At 29.7% G+C, this 26,163-nt stretch overlaps 1 protein-coding gene across 1 annotated transcript in view; it reads left to right on the top strand.

The window, feature by feature from the left end:
• The first annotated feature begins 307 nt into the window (after positions 1–307).
• Positions 308–26,163, top strand: part of LOC142322624 (alpha-1,3-mannosyl-glycoprotein 4-beta-N-acetylglucosaminyltransferase B-like) — a 45,881-nt gene continuing 20,025 nt past the window's right edge. Inside the window, exon 1 of the mRNA XM_075361702.1 lies at positions 308–537. Within this exon, the coding sequence (XP_075217817.1) occupies positions 533–537 (5 nt within the window). The 5' untranslated portion in view covers positions 308–532. The remainder of the gene's footprint in view (positions 538–26,163) is intronic.

Raw genomic sequence — 26,163 nt, 5'->3', positions numbered from 1 at the left:
TAAAAATAAACATAATTCGGTAGTTATCCCGAGATTTGATTTTGACCTGAATAAGTTACATTGTGTCAACCATGGTTTAATTTAAATTTACAATATCAGCAGTATTTCACACTGCTAAATGTTTAATAGCACGGTTACAAATGACGTTTATAAAAAAAATAATGAATAGTAGTACTTTTGTTTAATCACGGATATTAAACACAATCTGCTTATCAGATACTGTTGCGAATTTTGGGAGCTACATTTAAATGACAATATCGTATGCTGACACTCTACAGAAGTAATTTAGTTTTCGTTCAAAGAAGCTCTAGCGCTAGTGTTGTCTGAAATGCTCAAAATAAAGGGTCGAGAGATGGCAGGCATACATGTGTTGTTATATTATTGTTAATCAGTAATTATTATTTATTATGGTTTTATTTTAGTTTTAGTGTTAATTTAATAAAATGAAGTATAGTATTATCTACCGGTCTTATTTATTTATTTTTTTAAAACATTCGTTAAACGACTGCATCGATAAGATCAATGGACCCAAATGAGGTACGAAATTTCATCTTGTCATCTTTAATACTTAACTGCAAGGACTATCTGACGATTATTTTTAGCCGACGGCGGTTTATTATCCGCAATTGCATAAATAGAAATTATGTGATCTAATACTACAGAGTTAGTTTGTTTTGTTTCGTCTTGCATTTCAGATTTCCCCTATCGGTTAAGAAAGGTTAGGGTCACTTGAAGAGTAGGCCGATTTGAGCTAAACTTGAATTTTATATTTAATACGTAAATAAATAAGTGTAGCACGTAATGAGATGTCAATCAGTGTGTGTTTTATTTTGAATTATTGTTTAATTGTTTGTTAGGTCGCTTCAAATTTCATCACTAGATTTTATCCAACTAGGTCAGTAAACTGTCTTAACCTAGCATTATTTAAATGGTCCGTACTATTTCTTGGTTTTAAGCCATTGTTACTAAATTAAATTAATATTCCTTCTATAACCCAATTTATAATTATTGTTAATTATATGATTTGCAATTATAATCTTTCATCCTTAAATCTTTGAAATATATTTGTATGCAGTAACAGAATATTTTATTTTACTGCGCGATTTTAAGCGAATTCAATCTTAAATTATCTTATATCTTATTTGTTATATGTTATGTGACATAATTTGTATTAATAGTTTTGGTCCAAATTTGTTGTAATTTAGGTTAGGAATAAGATTACCACATTGTTAATCGTTGATGAAAATCTGTTCTTTGTTTTAGGGGAAAATTGTTTTAAAAAAAAACATTTAATTAGATCCTTTATTTGTAATTAATTTCAACCAGAATCATACAATTTCTCATGTTTGTCATATGTTTTCACAATTCCTCAAGGACCAATAAAAATGTTTAAAAGAAAAATATTAAACATAATTTTGATTATTTATTGGTTAAACTGTTGTTTACATGTAAATTTTAAATTGAAGTTGTAATGCGTAAATTGTTTTTTTCATAAAAAAATAGTGAACAATTACGGATAGTAATTTAATTTAATACAGACAGGTCTTATTATAGAAAAATGTTTAGATTTGTTTTAATTAGTTAAAAAATGTTATAGAGAAATTAATAAGCAGTATAAAATATTCAAAAGTTAAGATTATATATAATTCTTGGTCATAGACAACCTTCAGTGACTTGTAGGCTGCCTTGTATTACAACTAATTATGAGATTGGTTAAATACAATAGCGTTTCCTAATCCTACAAGAGAAAATGCTTTTCATGAAGCTAGGAAATATTCTCTTCAGTGGATGCAATTTACATGTGAACTGCATACTAATAAAAAAAAAAAAATTGATTTGATAATACATAGAATAATCTCATGTTATTAATCTTGCTTCCAGATTGTCGATTATAAATATGACTGTTCTTATTACATTTTAATACTATACATAGCTTACATTATTATCTGATTTATTTATTTAACATTTTTCTATTGAAAATCAAAGATAATAATCAAAAATTTTGTTTTCTAATCAAATATAATAAAGCTTAGCCATTTTGTGCATTTGTAGTACAATAAACTGACAACCTTTGTTCATTACAATAAACACTGTTTTTACCCAACCACTGTCATAATCAGCAGTTATAAAAGACCTACATTGTCTCTGAATAATTGCCTATGACAAAAAATTATACTTATCATTTATGCAAGAATTATACAGTACTGATCAGTAATTTCTCCTAAATTTTTTATATTGTCAGTCAGTTTCTCTTTTAAGAGAAACTGACAAATTTTTGTCAGCCAGTTTTTTTAATCAAATTAGAACATTTCAACAGTTTTTTTTTGTAATATATCTGTATTAAATTAAATTAGTAAACTAAAAATTGTTCATTATTTTTTTAAATGAAAACAATAAACAATTTACTAATTAAAATTTGAATTTAAAATGTAAACAGCAGTTTACATCTTTTGATGCCCTTGTGTTTGACTACACATTAAATGGATCTACACTAAGGCATAAATCAAAAATCAGTGACTTCGGGACCACTCTATAGTACAATCTCAACCCTGAGGATCTATTAATAACAGGACTGCTCAAGCTCTGGGTCTTCTTATTAGAATGTCCAGGAGAGATCTGAGTGTTGAAGCGATGAGAGTGGTTTATGTTGCTCATGTTAGACCAGTTCTGTTGTTTGGGAGTGATGTTTGGTCTTCTTGTCAGCTTGGACCCATCCGGCCTCTCCAGAGCATTCATGGCAGATTTTTGCATGTTGTTGGGTTTGGCTTTGAATACCGGTCTGTCTGCTCCATGATTTCTTTTGTGGTAGTGGCTATCAGCTGAAAAGAACATTTAAATTTTTGCAGTGTATTACTATGCCCTGTTTTCTTTGTGGATTTGTTTATTTACAACTAATTTATTGTTACTGATTGCATCTTATGTATGTTTTGCTTTTGCTTATCTTATTATTTATTTTTGCATTCAAGTCAATCGATTATCATGTCTTTCTTTTTTTGTTTTGAATTGTTGAAATCTATTGCTAACTTCGTTAAGATTATATTGCTGTTATAACCTTGTAGTCATTATATCTTGTTATAGCTTGTAGTTGTTGCTTATTGTTGGCTTTTATTATTGTTATTTTGTTACCGGTACTTTTTATATTGTTAGATTGAGCTGATGATCATCTTGTTGTTATTTATTGTATTTGGTCTTCAAAATAAGTAATTGTTACTGGTTTTTTTTTCTATTATTGTGAATTGGCATATGCCGTTGATAAATAAATAAACAGTTTAACTGTCAATAATGCTCAGAGGTAGGTATAAATAATATCCAATTTTTCTTTTAAACTGGTTTATTGGTGCTCGAGGTATTGTAGAAACATATGACAAAACTGCAAAATTATACAATGCTGTGTGAAATTAATTCAATTTTGTATTAATTAGAAATATAAAATGTAATTGTAGTATTTTTTAAAAGAACATTTGGTACTTACATATTAATGCCACTGCAGCTACAGCTTTATTTAAAAACAAAGTAGTCAATCGGATTTCGGTGGAAAATGAACTGTCTCTTTATTAATTTTAATAAATGGTTATTTATATTTTTTTATTTTATAAATATAATTTAACCAAACTTAACCTATGCTCGCTAACCTTGACTAATTAACACCACAACTTTTTGAGTATTTATTTAATAAATTCAGTAATTATTGCAATTATTTATTATTTAAATAATCAAAACACTCCTGTTAATTAGTCAAGGTTAGCGAGCGTAGGTTAAGTTTGGTTAAATTATATTTATAAAATAAATAACCTTAACCATTTATTAAAATTAGTAAAGAGACTGTTTTGAATCTATGTTAAACTCTATATCCGCCCATTTTCCACTGAAATCCGATTGACTAATTTGTTTTTAAATAAAGTTGTAGCTGCGGTGGCGTTAATATGTAAGTACCGAACTTTTTCTTTAAAACAAACAAGATATAACAAAAAATCATTTACATTTGTGTCTATGTAAAAAACAAATTAAAATTAAAAAATGACAGACTATAACCTGAGACCTTTTAATTATGAGATTGGAATGCTTACCACCTGGCTTCTACTGCTGCTGTGATAGCAGATATACATATAAGCTGATATTTAAACCGCTCAAAAATCTTTAAATAGTGTTCAGTAGAAATTTGGTCATAGTGGATTGCTGTAGGTGTGATCGGAAACCACTTTAAAAAAGTTAAAAACATTTGGTCCAGTTTATTGTTTAAAATGTACACTTTTTTACATAAATTTTTGAAATAATATTAAGAAATAAATTTTTTACTGTATTAAATGTGTTATATAATGTCTTAAATAAAAATAATATTTAGTAAAAAAAATTAAAACGTAATGACTGGTATAACATTAGAGCATGTCAACAAAAATATCCATTTTGACGATCCCTGAATCCCCATTTTGACTAGTTTTGGATACATACATATGTATGTATCTTGCATAACTCAAAAATGATTAGCCATAGGATGTTGAAATTTTGGATTTAGGACTGCTATAACATCAAGTTGTGCACCTCCCCTTTTGATTGCAATCAACTGAACCAAAAGTGTCCAAAAAAGCCCAAAATCCAAAAAAATTGGATTTTGTACCTTTTCTTAGCTGCAGTAATAAGCCCACATTCTTTGCAATAATTTATCATAAGTGGTACTTACTTTGATTGGTTCCAGAATTATAACGAAATGAAATTTTAATTAATGAAAAATTTGGATCTTATAAGGGAAAGGCACATCGGTTTGAATCAAACTTCATTCCTTTTTTTTTCTTTTTAATTTAATATATTGATTTATTAATCTACGATAAATAATAATAACAATAAAAAAAAATTATGATAAAATATCAGAAGTTATTAATGAAATAAAATTTTTTATACTTTTCATTTTAAAAAGACGTGCATATCTAATTTAATATTTGTATAAGGAAGTCATGTGGTGTCCACATCAGTTTTTTACATTTTTGTTTATTTTTACTTTGTTTAGAACAGAATACAACCAGTGTTATTTGTGGAATATGTTTAAAATGAGGATAAAATGCATGCATGTCTGCCTTATTCTGAATAATGTTTTTACTTGTCATATAAATTGGATCGATTAAATTGCATGTTTGAAAAAATTTTCATTGTGTATGTTAGTATTTGTATCGTGAATTTAATTAATTGTTATCCAAGGAAGAAATTTTAATTATTAATTACTTTAAATTATTGAAGGTTAGGTACTGCAAAAGCTTAACTAAATTTTTTATCTGTGTATTTAAAATAAATGAGGTGTAGCTTAATTTAATTAATTAACTTCACTAAAATTATAAAATTTATGTGGTTTTACTTAGCTACACTGTCGATAAAACGTAAAATTTAATTTTTTTTTGTAAGTAGGTTATCTGTTTTATAAAGTTTGCCATCACAGATTTTTTTTTTTAGTATAAAAGGTGCAAACTTTTCTGTAAAAATTGAATTTTCAAAATTATTTATACTGCACATGTGTCGACCTGTATTACAAATCAGTATAAAACGATGATAAAAAATTCAAAACATTGGTGTTTAGATCTCGCTTAATTAGGTAGAAAAAATCCAAAAATGTCTCAAAGTTTGGTATTCGCTGTGTAGACGGGTGAAGCAACCCATTGGGTTGGTCTAGTGGTTAACGCGTCTTTCCAAATCAGCCGATTTGGAAAGTCGAGAGTTACAGCGTTCAAGTCCTAGTAAAGCCAGTTATTTTTACACGGATTTGAATAATAGATCGTGGATACCGGTGTTCTTTGGTGGTTGGGTTTTAATTAACCACACATCTAAGGAACGGTCGAACTGAGAATGTACAAGACTACACTTCATTTACACTCGTACATATCATCCTCATTCATCCTCTGAAGAATTATCTAAACGGTAGTTACCGGAGGCTAAACAGGAAAAAAAAAGAAAAGGAGAGACAGGTGAAGCAGCTTATAATTAAGACTTTGCCATTATAAAAAAAAAAAACCTTTACATCGTCATATCAGGCAATTTTTTTATCTGCGATATATTATCATTTTCATCACATACAGCTGTCTGAGCTGAGCTAAGTTCTCTTCTACCATGTCAGCGTTCTCATTCCATCTATTTTCAGCTAAAACTTTTGATTTTTTGGTAGCTACCATTTCTTTATAGATCATCTATAATTTTTTACTCCTTCAATTGTACTCCTCTGTTTTTTGCACTTTCTACAGATTGTTTTATGTATCCCTCTTCTCATGTTGAGCACCCTATCCGAACTCTAGATTTAATATTCTGAAAATATTAAGCTTTTGCTTTCATTCAATTTCCCCATTACTTTTTCATTTTTAATCTGGTCTGTCTATTAAATTATCTCTGACCTTCTTCATGTCTACATGTAAAACATTTTTTATAGCTTTTTTTTTGTTCTCTTTTGTTTAACACCCATGTCTCGTAATCTTTGTTTCATTCCGTCAACCTCCATGGCAGAGCGGTAGTGTTTCTGCCTGTAATCTGGAAGGTTTTGGGTTTGGATTCCAAAACCTTGGAGTTTATTTTTACAATATAAAATTCATCTAACATCAAGAAACTGTAATTGGGTATCATTCTGTTATTTCTGAAATAGATAAAATAAAAGAGTAAAATACATGGCAGATATAACGTTTATTTAAGTCTCACTCACCTTTTATTTACAATAAACCAGTGGCGCCTTACTGTTCTCCAGTATTATTTTTATAAAGTTATATACTTTTAAAAATCAGCTAAAAATCTAATGGACCCGTGCTACTCCACAGCATTGCTATTAAAAAATAATGTTATATATTTATAAAACTCTGTGTAAAACCAATTCTGTTTATAACACTTCTCACCGCCAACCCATTTGATCTTTGAGTCATTCTGAGCAGAATAAAAAAAATAAACTCTATCTGTTCAGTAGAACGCTCACATGGATTGGAAATATTTTTTCAGCACAATTTTTTTAATATGCAAGATATTTATTTTTTATCCTTCAATCTTTTACATAATTTTTTTTTTTGAAAAGACATTTGTTTGCCTACTGTCATTTATTTTCATTACATTTGTTTCTTTGACATTTATTTTCATACCATGATATTAATTTAATTTTTTTTTTTGTTATTAAAAAAGAATGTCAGAATTTTTCAGCTGTCACTTTTTATTCTTGAACATTTTCTAAATTTGTTGTTATTAAACTTATATATATATATATTATTATCTTTTAAACTACATAGGATCACTTTAGTCGGTCCATTATCCAAGTCTCTACGATAGGAGTGTTTGGGCCTTGCAGTCCTCCCAGTACTTTTTCATACATTCTGATCTTTGTGCCCTTTCTAGTTTAGAAAATGTTCGTATTGTGTTTTTTGTGAGTGTGAAGCGAGTGTTTTTATATTGATTTTCTTGTTTAATTTTATCATCTGTGGTGTCTTCTGATAAAGGCCAATTTCCTTCAGATCCTCTCTTATTTCTCTGAAACCTGTGCATCTTGTCTTGGTGTTTTTCAAGTCAAGATTCTACTGTACTAGCCGTTTCAGAAGGTTGAATCTTGCATCGTCATGACATGTGCAAAAAATCTTAGTTCTCCTCCGATGCGTGATATCAGTGACGGGTTCTAACTCTTTGTAAATGAATTTGTTGGGCACAATCCACCACTGCCTGTCTTTCTGGTACTTTTTATCGATGCAGGTCCTTCCAGTTCTTCTTTTGATTTTCTGAAGTCTGTGTTTGATTGTTTGTTCAGGTGGTAGAGTGTTTCTGCTGCATAAGTGGCTTCTGGTTTTATAACTGTGTTGTAGTGTCTTATTTTTGTGTTTATTAATGGACATTTTTTTATTGCAAGCGTACCAGGTTAATTTTTGAGCTTTAGTTAGTTTGTTTCCTTGTATTTGAATCAAGGTTTTTTCATTTAGGTTGTTTGTTATTATTTGTTCGAGGTATTTAAATGGGTTACTATTTTGAATTTATTACCATTTATGTTTACTTTTTTTAATCGTGTTGGTTTTGTGGGCTTAATTTCTGTCTTTTCAAGTGATATTTTTAGGACAATTTTAATTGCATGTTATTAACTTCGAACTTCGTTGATGTCGTTTGTTTTTTTTTTTGTCTTCAGTCATTTGACTGGTTTGATGCAGCTCTCCAAGATTCCCTATCTAGTGCTAGTCGTTTCATTTCAGTATACCCCCTACATCCTACATCCCTAACAATTTGTTTTACATATTCCAAACGTGGCCTGCCTACACAATTTTTCCCTTCTACCTGTCCTTCCGATATTAAGGCGACTATTCCAGGATGCCTTAGTATGTGGTCTATAAGTCTGTCTCTTCTTTTAACTGTATTTTTCCAAATGCTTCTTTCTTCTTCTATTTGCTGCAATACCTCTTCATTTGTCACTTTATCCACCCGTCTGATTTTTAACGTTCTCCTATAGCACCGCATTTCAAAAGCTTCTAATCTTTTCTTCTCAGATACTCCGATCGTCCAAGTTTCACTTCCATATAAAGCGACACTCCAAACATACACTTCCAAAAATCTTTTCCTGATGTTTAGATTAATTTTTGATGCAAACAAATTATATTTCTTACTGAAGGCTCGTTTAGCTTGTGCTATTCGGCATTTTATATCGCTCCTGCTTCGTCCATCTTTAGTAATTCTACTTCCCAAATAACAAAATTCTTCTACCTCCATAATCTTTTCTCCTCCTATTTTCACATTCAGCGGTCCATCTTTCTTATTTCTACTACATTTCATTACTTTTGTTTTGTTCTTGTTTATTTTCATGCGATAGTTCTTGCGTAGGACTTCATCTATGCCGTTCATTGTTTCTTCTAAATCCTTTTTGCTCTCGGCTAGAATTACTATATCATCAGCAAATCGTGGCGTCTTTATCTTTTCACCTTGTACTGTTACTCCGAATCTAAATTGTTCTTTAACATCATTAACTGCTAGTTCCATGTGAAGATTAAAAAGTAACGGAGATAGGGAACATCCTTGTCGGACTCCCTCTCTTATTACGGCTTCTTTCTTATGTTCTTCAATTATTACTGTTGCTGTTTGGTTCCTGTACATGTTAGCAATTGTTCTTCTATCTCTGTATTTGAACCCTAATTTTTTTAAAATGCTGAACATTTTATTCCAGTCTACGTTATCGAATGCCTTTTCTAGGTCTATAAACGCCAAGTATGTTGGTTTGTTTTTCTTTAATCTTCCTTCTACTATTAATCTGAGGTCTAAAATTGCTTCCCTTGTCCTATACTTTTCCTGAAACCAAATCGGTCTTCTCCTAACACTTCCTCCACTCTCCTCTCAATTCTTCTGTATAGAATTCTACTTAAGATTTTTGATGCGTGACTAGTTAAACTAATTGTTCTGTATTCTTCACATTTATCTGCCCCTGCTTTCTTTGGTATCATTACTATAACACTTTTTTTGAAGTCTGACGGAAATTCCCCTTTTTCATAAATATTACACACCAGTTTGTATAATCTATCAATCGCTTCCTCATCTGCACTGCGCAGTAATTCTACAGGTATTCCGTCTATTCCAGGAGCCTTTCTGCCATTTAAATCTTTTAATGCTCTCTTCAATTCAGATCTCAGTATTGTTTCTTCCATTTCACCTTCCTCTTCTTCCTCTATAACACCATTTTCTAATTCATTTCCTTCGTATAACTCTTCAATATATTCCACCCATCTATCGACTTTACCTTTCGTATTATATATTGGTGTACCATCTTTGTTTAACACATTATTAGATTTTAATTTAAGTACCCCAAAATTTTCCTTAACTTTCCTGTATGCTCCGTCTATTTTACCAATGTTCATTTCTCTTTCCACTTCTGAACACATTTCTTTAGCCAGTTTGCACTTCCTGTTTATAGCATTTCTTAATTGCCGATAGTTCCTTTTACTTTCTTCATCATTAGAATTCTTATATTTTCTACGTTCATCCATCAGCTGCAATATATCGTCTGAAACCCAAGGTTTTCTACCAGTTCTCTTTATTCCGCCTAAGTTTGCTTCTGCTGATTTAAGAATTTTCTTTTTAACATTCTCCCATTCTTCTTCTACATTTTCTACCTTATCTTTTTTACTCAGACCTCTTGCGATGTCCTCCTCAAAAATCTTCTTTACCTCCTCTTCCTCAAGCTTCTCTAAATTCCACCGATTCATCTGACACCTTTTCTTCAGGTTTTTAAACCCAATCTACATTTCATTATCACCAAATTATGTTCGCTATCAATGTCTGCTCCAGGGTAAGTTTTGCAGTCAATGAGTTTATTTCTAAATCTTTGCTTAACCATGATATAATCTATCTGATACCTTGCAGTATCGTCTGGCTTTTTCCAAGTGTACATTCTTCTATTATGATTTTTAAATTGGGTGTTAGCAATTACTAAATTATACTTTGTGCAAAACTCTATAAGTCGGTCCCCTCTTTCATTCCTTTTGCCCAGCCCATATTCACCCACTATATTTCCTTCCTTGCCTTTTCCAATGCTTGCATTCCAATCTCCAACTATTATTAAATTTTCATCTCCTTTTACGTGTTTAATTGCTTCATCAATCTCTTCGTATACACACTCTACCTCATCATCATCATGGGCGCTTGTAGGCATATAGACGTTAACAATCGTTGTCGGTTTAGGTTTTGATTTTATCCTTATTACAATGATCATATAGCTATGCATCTTGAAATACTCCACTCTCCTCCCTATCTTCTTGTTCATATAATATATACAACTTATTAATAATATAACCTTAATGTTATAGCACCGAAATTCAATGAATGTTAATCCACTGAAATCCGATTGACTACTTTGTTTTTAAATAAAGTTGTAGCTGCAGTGGTGTAGGTTATATTTAGTTAGGTTATTTTTATATACGTATGATTGGTCAGTACATGAAGTCAACATAACCTAAACAGCAGCTGTAGCTGCGGTGGCGTTAATACGTAAGTACCAAGATTTTTGACAGGTTATTTTCAGTGTTCAGTAAAGATCTCAAATGACTAAAGGTAAAGTAAAGAGATGTTCACATCAATCTAGGATTTAAAATATGAAATAGGTGCTGTGTTGCAAGACATTGTTGCAACACGGCTTGAATTGAAATTCTATTTCAAATGGAGTATCTTCTATTAGATTAAGTTAAAACAAACAAAGCAGTTTATTTAAATTTATCAATTATATCTGTTCATCTCTTAAGCAGTGTAAATTTAATTGCAGTTTGATCATAAGCAGTTTCTTAATGATACATCATTTGCTGTTATTAGAAATTATGATATGCTTCAAAGATTTCTTAACGTGGCTTCTAGTTGTGACATGTATTATAAATTTGACATTATAATTAATAATTTGTGACTAATTATAATTTATAAAATAAATTTATAATTTTTGACATTTATTAATAATTCAGTTTTATTAGTATCGTGTCAAAGATTTATTGATTATATTAACAGGACATCACATAATTGTAGATTTTAGATTAGAGTTGATCGAACAATCTTTAATAGTACAGAGATGAGATGATTATAATTGAATGTTATTTTGGTAAATTTGGAAGTTTGCTAGGTACTTTCAATAGTGAATCTTTTGATTTCTTATTTATAAATAGTACCGTGATTCAGTCTGTGAAATTTTGAAATTCTTCTTGGCATGCAGGTGTTTAAAATCCTGATCAATTCTTGTCATGCTTTTTGTGTTTCATTACTAAGGCTTATCTCAAGCTTTGTCTTTCTAACAAAGCTATCCATCTGGAATTACTATCTGATTTTACTTCAGTTATTTATTGCAACCTTTAAATTGATTCATATCAATTAGCAGTATATCTACTCAAGTCTTTTCTCACAACAGTTCTGACAAAATTTATTGTTCATAATATAATTATTGATCGTTATCATTGATGTATACAGCTATTCCAGCTGCGCTGTAATACGTTGGTTGTGGTAATAGCATACACTAATTGCCAGATAAATTATGGATAATTTACTTAATTCACTTACACATAAGAATGTATAAGAATAGTAGAATAATCTTTGTAATAATGTACATAATAAATATATTCTTGCACACTTGTACCTACAATCTATAACATGATGCAGGAGTTGTGTGCAATGGTCCGAATAACCATGGTGCCATTTGATAAAGTGTAAATAATGACTTATTGCACATTTAGTGACTTATCGCACCTAAGTTGTACCTATAATCTTATAGCGACTTAGGATTTCTTTAAATATGTTGTTCGTGATGCAGTGGATGTGTTCAGGGGTCTGTGAATAGTCATAGTGCCATTGGATAGAAAGTGTAAATAATGACTAATTGCACATTTAGTGACTTATTGCATGTTACATCAGCATTATATAAATCACAATTTAAAGCACATTAACAGAATAAATAAATTACAATAATAAATATATTAACTAAATTATTTTAATATTCTCAATCGGTAACATGTCTTGGTCCCTAAACCTGTGTTTGATTGTTTGTCCTACAACACAACACAGATATTTCACGCTTTTAATTGTGCTCTCCCATAAGCCACCAAAATGGGCCGACAACGGTGGAATGAATGACCAAGATATGTTTTGTTTGGATGAAAAGATAGATGAATGTGTCTATGAATGACTAGTCAAATCAGAGACTTAATTCTATTGCACAAAGATAGAATGGATGGAAACTTACTACACAAAGAGAAATGATTTTACTTTGTTTTCATTTGATATTTGAATTCGATATATGTTATAATTCTAAGTGCAAAATGTTAATCTGGAGATTTACACCACAAAATGAGTGGATCAATGGAGTATCATTAAGAGAAATCAATTAGTTTTTATCTTGCATAAAGACTTAATATTCCCCTTTAAGATTAAAATTGTTGCAATATATATCTAGCCGGAGTAGGCTTAATTTATTGTACATTCCACACAGACTGGAGACTGTAACAGATCGTTTCCTGAAGAAGAGCTCGTTAATTTATTGCCTTCTTTTTTATGATTGATATTTATGTAAACCGTCTGCGACATAGATGGAACTAATAATTTAATTGCAATGTAAGCGTAGTAAATTACTGATTATAAAAATAAACAGTAAAAAAGTTAATATACTTGAAAAAATATTGTATTTATAAATTTAAACAAAAGTGTGATATGATTAATCAACATAATCGTTTTTGAAGATGTAATTAAAGATATAGTGGGTTGAAGCAGTTGGCAAGTGTGGTAAGATACTGGGCAATGGGGCATTGTTGTTATGAAGTTTGTGGTCAAGGAGTGTTTGTTTTTTAAGCTTTTATTTCGTTTGTTATTGTTATTGGTTGATTTAAATCTAGAATTATGTGTACCTCTTGATGGTACGAGATCCCGCGTCGAATAATTCTATTAGTTTTTCTTTTTCTTTTAACGAGTTTCTGAAGTTCTTTGATATATATATATATATATATAAATAAGATAGTGTTCAAGGCAATTATAACAATATTATTTTATGAACGATTTTCTAGACGTCCAGTCATACGGATGTTGGCATTTTTCAAACAATATAAATCTCCTCTATATAATGTTATTATCATTATTCCTAAATATTTTATATGATTATTTGGGTTGTATTATCTGTTTTTTTTTTTTTTTTTTTTTTTTTTTTTTTTTTTTTTTTTTTTTTTATATATATATAATTCGGCAGCCTTTTTATTAAGCCCATCCAATATTTAAAAAAAAAGTATTATATTAACTTTTAAAAACTAATAAATAGATTGACTTAATAAACCATGTAAAAAAATTTTTATCCAATTAACACTTTAACAGAGCTACTGATCTGTAAGACCAGAGGTCTTATTTTTGCAGTAGTGGCAATCCTGTTTTGCTAAGATTGCCGCTTGGCGCAGTAGTTTCACAACCCCCATAACCTTACCTAAGAATTTTTAGTTGTGATTAGTCGTTTATCAGTTACACATCGATTGTTAAAACTATACCAGCCTCCCATACCCGCTAGCTTCATTGAAGATTCAAAATCTCCATACAAAAGAAATGAGAGCGATTCCAGACAACATGGTGGAAGCAACGATGCAAAATCTGAAAGATAAGAAAGTATGTAGAGGTCAATAGAGAATATTTGTCTGATATGTTATTTAAAGATTAAAGTATTACCAATAAGCAGCATCATATTTGATCTAATTATCAGGTTCCTGTGTATTAGCTGTTTACAGTAAATGTAACTTTTGCTTAGTATTACAAAGCGTATGTTACTGGTGTAGGTAAATATTTGTATAGGATACTACGTATACTAGGAACTAAATATACTACGCCGATATGTTTTTTAAATGCAAAGTTTTTATTGTAGCTGATAATTGCTGTGAACTTTTGGTGTTTGACATTAGGCTGTAGTTTATACAGTTGCAGAGTATACGTGATTCACTCCCCTACTTGAAAGTGAACAATTATCAAAATGCAAATGAAAATTTAAGTTTTCTAGTTTTTTAATTAATATGATTTTGATTTTATAGAAAATTACATTTATCAGCTCTTGTTAAATTTTCAGTTACTAGAGATTGAGGAGATAACTAATTTATTTTTTCATAAACCTGCTATGACAAAAATAATTCTGAAATTTATTTGATTGTCTGTACAAAATTTTAAATGATATAGGACATATTTGAACATAGAGGAATTTTATACAGTGTTCCAATTGTCAAATTGAGGTTTGTCTTAATTCTTGGCCAATTTTTGCTATTTCCACTGACCATAGAGACCACTAGCTCTCCAGGACACCAGGTTCATTGGGCCATTTTCTTACTGGATGTAAAGTAAATTAGTTCTTAAAAAGATGTTAAAAGTAAATTTAAATTCTGTAGAATTTCAATTCACAGTAACATAAAACTGTGAATCTACATATCACTATGTACATAATAATAATAATTAACCTAAACAATATGAACGTTTACTAATACTACAAATATCTTAACAAATAAAATTAACTAAATCTATTGTTAATTATACATAAAAAAATATACAAGTTGTTTATTGAAAATATTCAATCAGCAGCAAATGCTTCGAATTCTAGTAAGTGCAATAAGACACATAATCGAACAGATTTATCAAGATTTGTGAGAGAAAGGGTTGACATAATTTTGAAACCAATTCCTACAAGGCAACACATTGTTGCAATGAGATTTTACATCATACCATACTGCCAAAAAATTAGAAAATGTTTTTGAAGAATGAAACTAGTGGCCCTTTTGTGGCCAAGCAATCCCACACAACCCAAATGAAAATATTTAGGCAATAGAAAAAAAATTACTTCATCTTCGTTTCATGATCCTATAGTTTCCTATAGTGTCTGTTGTAGGTGCGATTAGATTGGTTTCCCCCAGTCAGTATATCGGCGAGTTTGGCTAGGTTTCATTGCCTGGATTTTGGGACTGCTGATACAGTGGAGCATGTCCTGTTTGTCTGTCTCTATACGAGGTCGAACATTCACGAGCTGTTAGGGAACTTGAGAGAATGCATTCCTTTCTGGATCTCCATAATAACTGGATGATCTGCAAGAAGTATTCTGTAGTGACTGGTTTTCTTCGAGCCATTTTCTTTGTTTTTTTTTAGTATGGTTTTTTTTTTAAAGAGGTGGAAGAGAACCCCATTTATGAGCGCCTGAGCAGTGTCAAGCTCACTAGCAGGTATTGCAAGATGTTATTAAATATTTATGTGTTCCTGCACACTACAGACTAAACCACCCCTGGCTACCCACCCTTCTTGATACAGCTGGTGTGCTTTACTCGTGTAAGGGGGAAATACACCCTCACAGACAGGTGTAGTCAGTTATAACTGTAGTCAACAGATACAGTTGGATTTGTAGGTCTGCAGAGGGAGTTCAGTTGAGGTATTTGATCACAGCAGGATCCTGGGTGGCTAGGGTTCCGGCCTAGGCATTGGATTGGTTGGAGGTAGGCGTATTGGCGTCATGCCACGGTTATATCGGTATTGTTTGATTTGGGGATTTTACATCAGTGGCATCCTAACTGAGGCCTGGCTGATTACTGTGAGATGTAATCAGAGGGTCTAAAGACGACATCCAGTAAAGCCCCTCAGAGCTTGGAACAGAGGGTGTGGTGTGGCGACTGGTGACGTTACCGTTCTTCCCCCTTACGGTAATAATTTACCGTTATTTTTTTATTGAATGTTGATTTAAGGAATTCTAATACATCACATTCATCAAATTATTCCAGAGTTTGAATCAATCGTGGAGTAAAATGTAAGTTGATATTAGGATGGAAATGCAGGAATGAGGAGGTATAAGTCTGCTCACATAAAAGAAAAGAGTATTTATTATAACTGAGATAGTCGTAATATGATGGGTTAGGGATTGTGATGGTTTTCTAGTAAATTCTATTAAGAATTTCTATCCCAGTATAGCTACTATCACAGCTCCTTTTAAGGAAAACAGGTGCTGAAATATTTTGTGATTGACATGGTAGTTTCCCTTTTGAAGAAGTTCCAGGTCAGTAAGTTACTTTTTTGAGTAAGTTTGTGAGATTTAGTGCTCTCACAACCAGTATAGAGTATTTAACAAATGACTAACATTACATCTTGGAGAGTTAGTAGTAATTAATTTATCAATTCAACAGCAAGAATTGTTAATGATTTAAACAATTACAAGACAGTTATTTATTAATTACTAGCAATACACAAAAATTAATATGTTCGATGCGGTGCAGTCATCTGTATTCAGTTCATTATTTTAAAAATATTCTAAATATTTTGTATATTCTTATAAAAATTTTAAATTAAAAATAATTTATTTATTAATTAATAATAATTTAATTATTTATTTTAATTTAATTTTTAATTTCAGTACTGAAGAAGCATATGAAAGCAAGTTTTCTGAAGCTAAATATGACAATTGAATCTCAAATTTTTTTTTATTAGTCTCATCCCACAGTTTTAAATTAGTAAGGATTTTATATATCGGATCATTTTATGTGGTATACATGTGAGATCATTTTCTGCACCTCGCACCAGAAATTTATCTTCTTTTAAAAGTATTATTTTCATTTGCTTTCAAAGCACTGGTAATGTATGACTGAATATCATGCAGAGTTTTTTCTACATTCTGTGCTCAGTGTTTTTTAATTAGACACTGTATCAGTGTCATGAAGAACCATGCAGGTATGTGGTTGAACAGTGATCTTTACTGAGGTGTATAGTTTTTGATATGTTAATAAATGACTTCAGCAGCTACAATGCTTGATAATACTTCTTCGCCGGTATGTTGATAGGGATGTTATGCGACGTTAACTAAACTGCTGACACTCGACAATGTTGAGTCTGACATCCAATTACATAGCTATTGTCTAATGCTCACATGTACAAAAATTAACACAATCTCCTATTAGTCTTATTGGGTTTTACATTTAGTATCTCGTTTGGAGGACCAAAAACGGTTAGCACCTTCCCTTGAATCATTCAAGGATTGCAATTTTTAATGGTGTTTGATGTACTAAATAATTGAATTGTAAACAAACAATTAAAAAGTAATTACACTTTCACAAAAATGTAAAAACTTGAAAAAATATTATATTGTCTGATGATAGACATTGAAAATGTTTAGATAAATTACAAATGTACACTTATAGTTGAGGTTGAATTTAATTTGAATATAAAACGCAAGATTGTAATAATTGAACGCGTTAAAGAATTGCTACGTGTGAATAATTTAATAATGTGAGTGTTGCTGTAATGAGTTGAGAAAGCCAACCGATCTATAAGAAAACTCTTTTAATTGCTATACCTTAACAAGACATTATTCTAATTTGTAATATGGCTAAGTTAAAAAGCACCTTATAAGTTATAAGTGTACATCCTTGCCTTACACCTTGTGTTGTTTCAAATATTTCTAGATTTTCAGTTTGTATTCTCACTTTTCCTGTTATCAATTGTATAGATTTTTAATCGGTCGTATGATCTTATATTTTATTTTAGCTGATTTCTGCTAATGAATGTCTGTTTTCTTAATTTCCATTGTTACGTTAAGTTTCAGCGGTTTAAATAATTTTGTATTTGAAACTGGAAGTTTTTGATAAAATATTGTGGTAAATCATAATTTTATTTAAGCAGCTACATAAATTGCTAACTGTTGTAGAGGAATCGCTTAATTAATGCTAGTCGCATCTACTAGATCTCAACAGTAAACCCCATTTTTAAATACTCCAAGTTGAATTTCTATATGGTGGAGTAAATTAATGCCCTCTTCTATTACTTCTTTTTGTCATTTTGTTTATTTGTGGTCATACAAATATCCTATTTCTTATAAAATGTGTTGACTAGAAAATTTTTTTAAAGAAATATTTGTCATTGGAAGTATTTGTCATTTGTCATTTGGAAGTATTCGTTACATGTAATGTACTTTTTTAGTTTTCTCAAAACTATATTTTTACACAATTGACCGGTTTTCTCAATAACAAATAAAGATTCTTACCTGGTGTTTTTGGCTGTAAATTATGCAGAAAGACACAAGGGGTTGTCAGTTTATCGGTTTAAAAAAGTTATAATTTTTTTTTTTTAATGAGTGAAAAACGTGATTTAAAAATTTTGTTTAAAATTCAATTTTCACTTTATTAATTAAATTTTGTTTAAGAGTTCACTTAAGTTCAATACAAAATGATCAAGGTCTACTATTCACGTAACATTAGAATACAACACTATTCAAAAATAGTCTAATATTGTTTGAACGGGACAAGTAGTTGGAAAAAATCTTATTATCTGAATCTTACTTTTAGGTAGATTTCATAAGAGAGCTACCTATTGTAATGGGTAAAAGTTCAAAAAGTGTATATATATATATATATATATATATATATTAGCAAAACCAATTCTTTTGTTATTGTATTTGTCCTCTTGTATTAATTACACCAAAGACAATAATATAAAAAACGTTTACCACTGACAGTACAGAATTCAATAATGCTTCTTACCTTATGCGTACTGTTTTTTTCATAATAGCGCTTTCAAGGGTTCCCCTCATCATCAGTTAAACGTTTTCTTTTAAACAATCGCACATTAAATTCAGAATAAAATTGTAAACGTGTAAAAATATGTAATCATATTAAATATTATTAAAAAAATTGAGTACAGTACTGTATGTGTGGCTAGCTGCATAACAATTTTTTTTTAATTTTATAACTGATGATGAGGGAAATCCTTGAAAGCACTATTACAAAAAAACAATAAGCATAAGGTAAGAAGCATTATTGAATTCTGTACTGTTGGTGGTAAACTGTTTATACTTTTGTCTTTAGCATATCTATATATTTATGTATTTCACTTTCTTGTGAACATGGGCAAAATCAGACCATGGAGGTGGAAATGGGCAGGGCTTTTTTAAAAAAAAAACCAATATTGCATAACTTTCTTATTAAGTAAAATATCAAATTCATTTCCTCCTACTGCTCTTTGGATAAGGGCCTAAAACTTATCTAAGTAGTTTTTTATAATGTGTTTACTGGTGAAGATATATAAATTTTTATCCTTCATTTCCTGGTTTTCCACGGCAGTTATAAAAATATGTTCACATAAAATAATATAGGGTTAAATTAAATTTTATTTTAAAAACTTTATTAATTTATTTAAAATATTATTGGCTTTTGGCCAGTACAAATTTTTTAAAAATTTAATATAATAAAGATTCTTTCAAATTCTGTTTTACGATGAAAATTTACATTAAAATTCTTGATTTTTTAAGTTTGAATCGGTATCTGTAGACAGAACGTAAGTATACCTTGTATTTATTACAGTGGATGTAATTATTTATTTATAATAGAGACTGAAAGATGTATTATTTTTTTTAATTCACTTCTTGGCAAGCGATCCAAATTATTGAACATTTTTAAATTGTAATTTTCTATGGCGTTATTTAAGATTAAAGAATTCTATGGCTTTAAGATGTTTAAAGAATATCGATTTGCACTACGCCTAGAACGAAAATCTGTTTAAGGTTTAAAGTTATTTTTTTAGTAATTTTGTTACCATTTTAGTCTGTATTCTTATTTCAATAAGAATATATTTAACAGCAGAAATTTTTTACTAAAACATATCTGTAGTTCAAATTTGATATCGATGATGAGGGGCATTATATTTAAAACTGTACACTAATTTTTTTGTGGTGGATATGTACAGTTGTACATCTTATTTAAAGTATTTTTACAACGTAATGCATTGACATTTATATATCTTAAATTTCATTTTACTTTTTGTTTTGTAAATTATTTATTATCAGTTGTTATCTTATAAGAGTAACCTACATGCCGTTTTACATTTTACATTATTTTTTTAGTAATTATTTTTGTTTATAAAGTAAATTTATACTGTTTTGTATTGTCAATATTAGTGTATTCAATATGAACTTATACTTTGTTATCGATATGAATTTATTATGACTTATTTCATTAATAATAAGAATGTATGACTTACATTAACTAAATATAAGTATATACAGAGTGACTCAGGAGGATAGGGCAATACTTTGACAACTCATTCTAGAGGCTAAAAATAAGAAAAAAGTTCATATAAACATAGGTCTGAAAACCTTCGTTAGCGAGTTATACAGGGTGAAAGATTTCGCTGAGTTTCAGTTCCTCCGGGTAAATTAAGGTTTTCTGAAATTCTGGGAAGGTCAATTTAGGGGAATGTATGACTTACATTAACTAAATATAAGTATATACAGAGTGACTCAGGAGGATAGGGCAATACTTTGACAACTCATTCTAGAGGCTAAAAATAAGAAAAAAGTTCATATAAACATAGGTCTGAAAACCTTCGTTAGCGAGTTATACAGGGTGAAAGATTTCGCTGAGTTTCAGTTCCTCCGGGTAAATTAAGGTTTTCTGAAATTCTGGGAAGGTCAATTTAGGGGCAAAATCAATTGTTTCTTATGGTTTTTGAGCTGGGAAATCAAAAAAACATAGGTCTCAGAACTGTATTTCTTTTAGTTTCTAAGGTATCCCGTGTAAAACGCCTAAAATAGGGTCAAAAAACACATTTTTTACGTTTGACGTACAATAACATTGTTAAATTGGCAATAAATCATACATTTTTTAAACATAAATTGTAGAGAATTTAATTATAAGAAGATTGATGTAAATAATGCCAACCTTGCTGTGTGCCATATCCATGGCGTAAACGATTTATTTAAGCGAAATCATTTATAATAATTTTAAATATGAAAAATTTTGTATGGATTTTTGAGTTACGTTTTGTTTTAATCCCGTACAGAAAGTTACATTTATGGAAAACATTTTAACGAATCTATGCAGATAGATTTGCATGGAACAGAAAAATCTGGAGATTGACCAAATTGTCAACTGTTTTTTAAGTACTAAAAGTAATAATATTAACATGGAGTGGATTAAGGCTATTTCATTAATAATTTTTCCATATAAAAACTTAATTTGTGACTGCAGGCTCTTCCTCAAAGTGTCAAATACTGTATCATTTTTATTTTTGCAAGTCGCTTAATAAAATATTAATGAACAAGAAGTTTGTTAAATAAAGAATGTTTGCTCAGGAAATGGAAACTGAGAGTTTTGAACTTCAAGATCCACAATGGTATGACAGAAAGACATACACCAACAATGTATAAAGAACCTCAAATACCTTGATGAGTAAAATTGTATGTACTAGTATAATATAAATGTTGTTATAATGATACTGCAAACTATTAATCACTGTCTGCACAATTCAATGGTTATAAAAGAGTTAACGAAACTCTGTATGTATGTATTTGTAAATTCCATTAAATAAAATAAATTATTACACAAACTTTATGCAAATCTATCATTTATTCCATCGAGTGAATTATTCTATTATTATTATTATTATTTACTATGAACTAAATTCATTTGATAAATTTAACTGACTTTTGTCCTGTCAATAAAGTATATTTTACGATTCTTCTCAATAGTAGTGGACTGTATAAAGTAATTTGTAAATCTATGCCTATTGTGTGTATGACCTTACACTAATAGTAGTAGTTAAATGAAAGAAAAAATTTATTGGCTGTTATCTTAAAAATCCAAACTGAAAAAGGTACTATACTACAAAAATAAAAATCAACTTTAGGTAATGAATTAAATTTCATATTGTGCGTATTTAAAATAAAATAAACGTGCTAATAATGACAATTGAATGGAAAAGAGTTTTAAACAATAGTGAAACTCTATACACAACAAACTCATAATTTAAGTACCTACAAAAGGCTTTGTAAATCCTACAATGTTGGCAGTCAATGTATGAAGCGATTAAGCTATTTACTGTGACAGTAAACAACAAAAAAAAAATACAGGCTTTCTCTTTCTGATAAGGCAGTAATTGAAGTAATCTGTAAAGGCGTTGAATGTTAGGTGTAATCTGAGGTACGGAAGAGTGAACGTTTCTTGGCATTGGTTAAATTTTTATCGGCTTTCTCTTTCTGATAAGGTAGTTACTGAAGTAATCTGTGAGGGCGTTGAATGTTAGGTGTAATCTGAGATACGAAAGAGTGAGTGTTTCTTGTCACTGGTTAAATTTTTATTGGCTTTTGCTGTCGTATATGATATTTATAAAAGTAATCTGTGAGGGCGTTAGATGTTTGGTGTAATCTTAGATACGGAAGAGTGAACGTTTCATGTCATTGATTAAATTTTTATCGGCTTTACCCCTATGATAAGAGTTATAGAAAAAATCTGTGTGGGCGTTGAATGTTTGGTGTAATCTGAGGTACGGATGAGTGAATTTTTCTTGTCATTGGTTAAATTCTTATTGGATTTCTCTTTCTTATAATGTAGTTATTGAAGTAATCTGTGGGGGCGTTGAATGTTAGATTTAATCTGAGATACGGAAGAGTGAACGTTTCTCTTCATTGGTTAAATATTTATCGGCTTTCTCTTTCTGATAAGATAGTTATAACCTGTGAGGGCGTTGAATTTTCAAATTTAAGTCCGTAATCAAATCATAATTGTTTTATTACATTCACAAATATATTCTGTTAACAGTATAAAAAGTGTTTTGAACGTTTAAGAACTGCAAACCTAATCAATACAGGTTGGAGATTTGATGCAAAGTCACTTGCTGTGTTCTGAAATTCTATCTGCATCTCTACTATTTTAAGTTATATCTTTGCAAATATCAATTGATGCTTGAAAATAGAAATATTTTTGAAAATATATACTGTCAGAAAGTGTAAAAAAAATGTAATGTAAAATTACTCTACAAGGTGAAAACCTTCCTAAAAAAATTAAGAAGTTAAAAAAAATTCTTTGTTACATTTGTTTAAGAAATTTTTTATTGTATATTTTAAGAGATTTATATTTAAGAATTTTTTTTTGACTGATGAATTAATTAATTTAATTCTATTACAACAGTTTTAGAGATTTTGCTTTATTTTTAATACTTGTGAAACATTTGTTTTTTCGTTGGAATTAATCTATTCCTGGATTGTCCTTTTTGTAACCTAAATGTTTTGTTTCTACCACATTAAGTTTCAATGTTTTCCTCCATTCTTTTACGACTACCTAGAACACAATTAAAATCGATCAGTCAACGTCTTGTTATATTATGCCCTTTTTTGATTTTAATTGTACCGACAATTCCAAATAATTTTAACTGTAGAAAAGGCATTGGACATTTTTTTCCCCAGCAGAATAATATACCTTTTTAAAATGTAAAAATGTAATTGTATAATTGTTATATATCACCATTCTAACTAAGATTACTATTTTTGCAAAAGCTACTTGTTCTGCCAAGGTCTTCCCTTTCTATACAACTCTAATATATTCTCCAAATTGTTTATTGATGTCTTCTTCTCTTCTATTTTCTACCACTTTTATAAGATTATAAAGGTTACTGAAAGCAGAGAACTTCCTCTGCGATTATATTAACTTCTATTTTGTCTTCCTTTTTTATGTAAAGTATGAATAACCACAGGATTGGCAAGTAGACTGCCATTCCTGTGGGATTCTTTTGAAAAAAATGAAAGAAAAAGGTTCTAACAGTATAGCTTTTCTTCGGGTGTTTGCAATTTTAATAGTTCTCAAAAAATAATTTGCTAAAATTTTACTATCGCAAGTTTATATAATTGTTATATAAAAATATTTTTTCTTAATTTTTTAGAAAATAATTTTCTTGGTGAAATAGAATATGTTATTGTAATAATAAAAAGTGCAATCGATTCAGTTTTAGAAATATGATTATAGTATTATAAATTGTTTTTTATGTGTTGTTAATAAATCATATTTTGTTCCCGATGTAAAAAATTTCAGAATAATTGTAATTTAATTTTATAATGTGTTTGTTAAGATTCATTTATTATATACTGAACCAGCTGATATTAAATATTGTTAGACTTTATTTATTGTAACGCATTATAATTCAGTTTAGTGATTAAATTATTGTAAATTAAAGGTGAATAAAAGAAGTGTTCAATAAATATTTGTGTATTGGCAATTACTTAATGTATACAGTTTACATAACCAAAGTATTACACAGAGGCTGGAATTGTACAGTGTCTGTAAAGTCTGAACTTTAATATCCACTTAAATATTAATATTGTCAATTAATTTTAAGGTATGCATTGTAAATTATTTATTTTGTAATCTAATAAACAATGTTCCATGGAAAACAGGTTGATTTTTATTTAAAACATACACTATTCTTTTCGTAAAAACTAATGTGATGAGATGCAAGTAACCTATATTGTGATGAGTGGTAGATGTGTGTATACATTCAGGTTTTAGGTTTGAATCTTTTAACACGTAACATAAATAAAAGATAAAATATTATTTATCTCTTGTGTTTTAAAAACGATGTGTAATCTTACCCTTTCAGTTTAACATTTTTAGTGTCCCAACCACAGGGGTTTGAGGTGTGGTGGCATGATATCAAGAATGTCATATTTCTAAGTTTAATGGTCAAATACTCATTACTGTGTGTGTTTATACACTGCCTATTCTACTTATTATTTTATGTCATTATTGTAATCTTACTTTATTTTTTTGTGTATGGACAATGTTAAAGATAATTTCTTTCAGCATTTTTTTATGCTTTGACTAATTTTCTTTGTCTTTTCTTCAGTCCATTTATTTCCACAACCATCTTGTTTTTCTATTTCTCAAGTCATAATTGAAAATTAATTTTCTAAATACAACATGACGTCAATGAATCTTTTCCTAAGGAAAAGTCAGGAATTTTTAGAAGAAATCAACAAGACTTGCAACAAATTCAAAGAAACATTTTTGTTACCAAATAAAGATGTTTAATTTTCAAATGCACATTGTAAATTATTTATTTTGTAATCTAATATACAATGCTCCACAGAAAACAGGAAGATGTTTAAGTAGTGGTGACCCATTGCTCAGCAAATTGCAACTACATGCTTTAAGCAGCCTTTTAACAAGAACCTTTTCTTATTTACATTTTGCAATTATTTTTACGTATTAAAGGAGGAGTGTTATTGGAATTTATCCCAAAACACCACAATTTTTTTTTTGTTTAATTTTACGTAATTAATTGCTTTTAAATGGCATCTAAAAAGACTGTTTACTGGTGAGTGGTTAAATTAATCCCAGAATTCAGTCAATTGAGAACAGGTAGAGATGTTTTCTGTGACTTACACAGTGTACTGTTTTCCTTAATTAAGGTAGCTTTCACTGAAAATTTAATCTGACAGCAATACTTCAACTTAATAGACGAATAATTTGATCGGCAGTTGTGAGAACAGTGGTTGTGATAAATATGTGTGTTATTTGCCCAGATATTTTGGTCAGAGTTATAGCATTTCAGCAACAAGTGATACATTTGATTCCTTGATTTTATTTATGGAAAATGTCAACACAGTTACTTCTTGTTATTGCAAGATGATGTTTCTAAGGCGGAGATTGTGGGTTGTCAATGTTGTAAAAAATAAGTTATACTTAAGTTTATATGAAGATATTGGTGCGACTTAAAATTTTTTCCTAATAGTTGTATAGCATCAAAATTCATGGTCTTGAACCAAACTTTGATGGCATCAGCAAATACCTGAACTTTTTCTGTCTTCACTCATTTGACTGGTTTGATGCAGCACTACAAAATTCCCTATATAGTGCCAGTCATTTCATTTCGGTATACCCCGTACATCCTACATCCCTAACAATCTTTTACATATTC

The sequence above is a fragment of the Lycorma delicatula genome, chromosome 4 (genome assembly GCF_047948215.1).
Source record: "Lycorma delicatula isolate Av1 chromosome 4, ASM4794821v1, whole genome shotgun sequence".
In the NCBI taxonomy this organism is placed as follows: Eukaryota; Metazoa; Arthropoda; class Insecta; order Hemiptera; family Fulgoridae; genus Lycorma; species Lycorma delicatula.
Note: the sequence above shows the minus strand (reverse complement) of the source record. Positions and strands in the feature narration are given on the sequence as shown.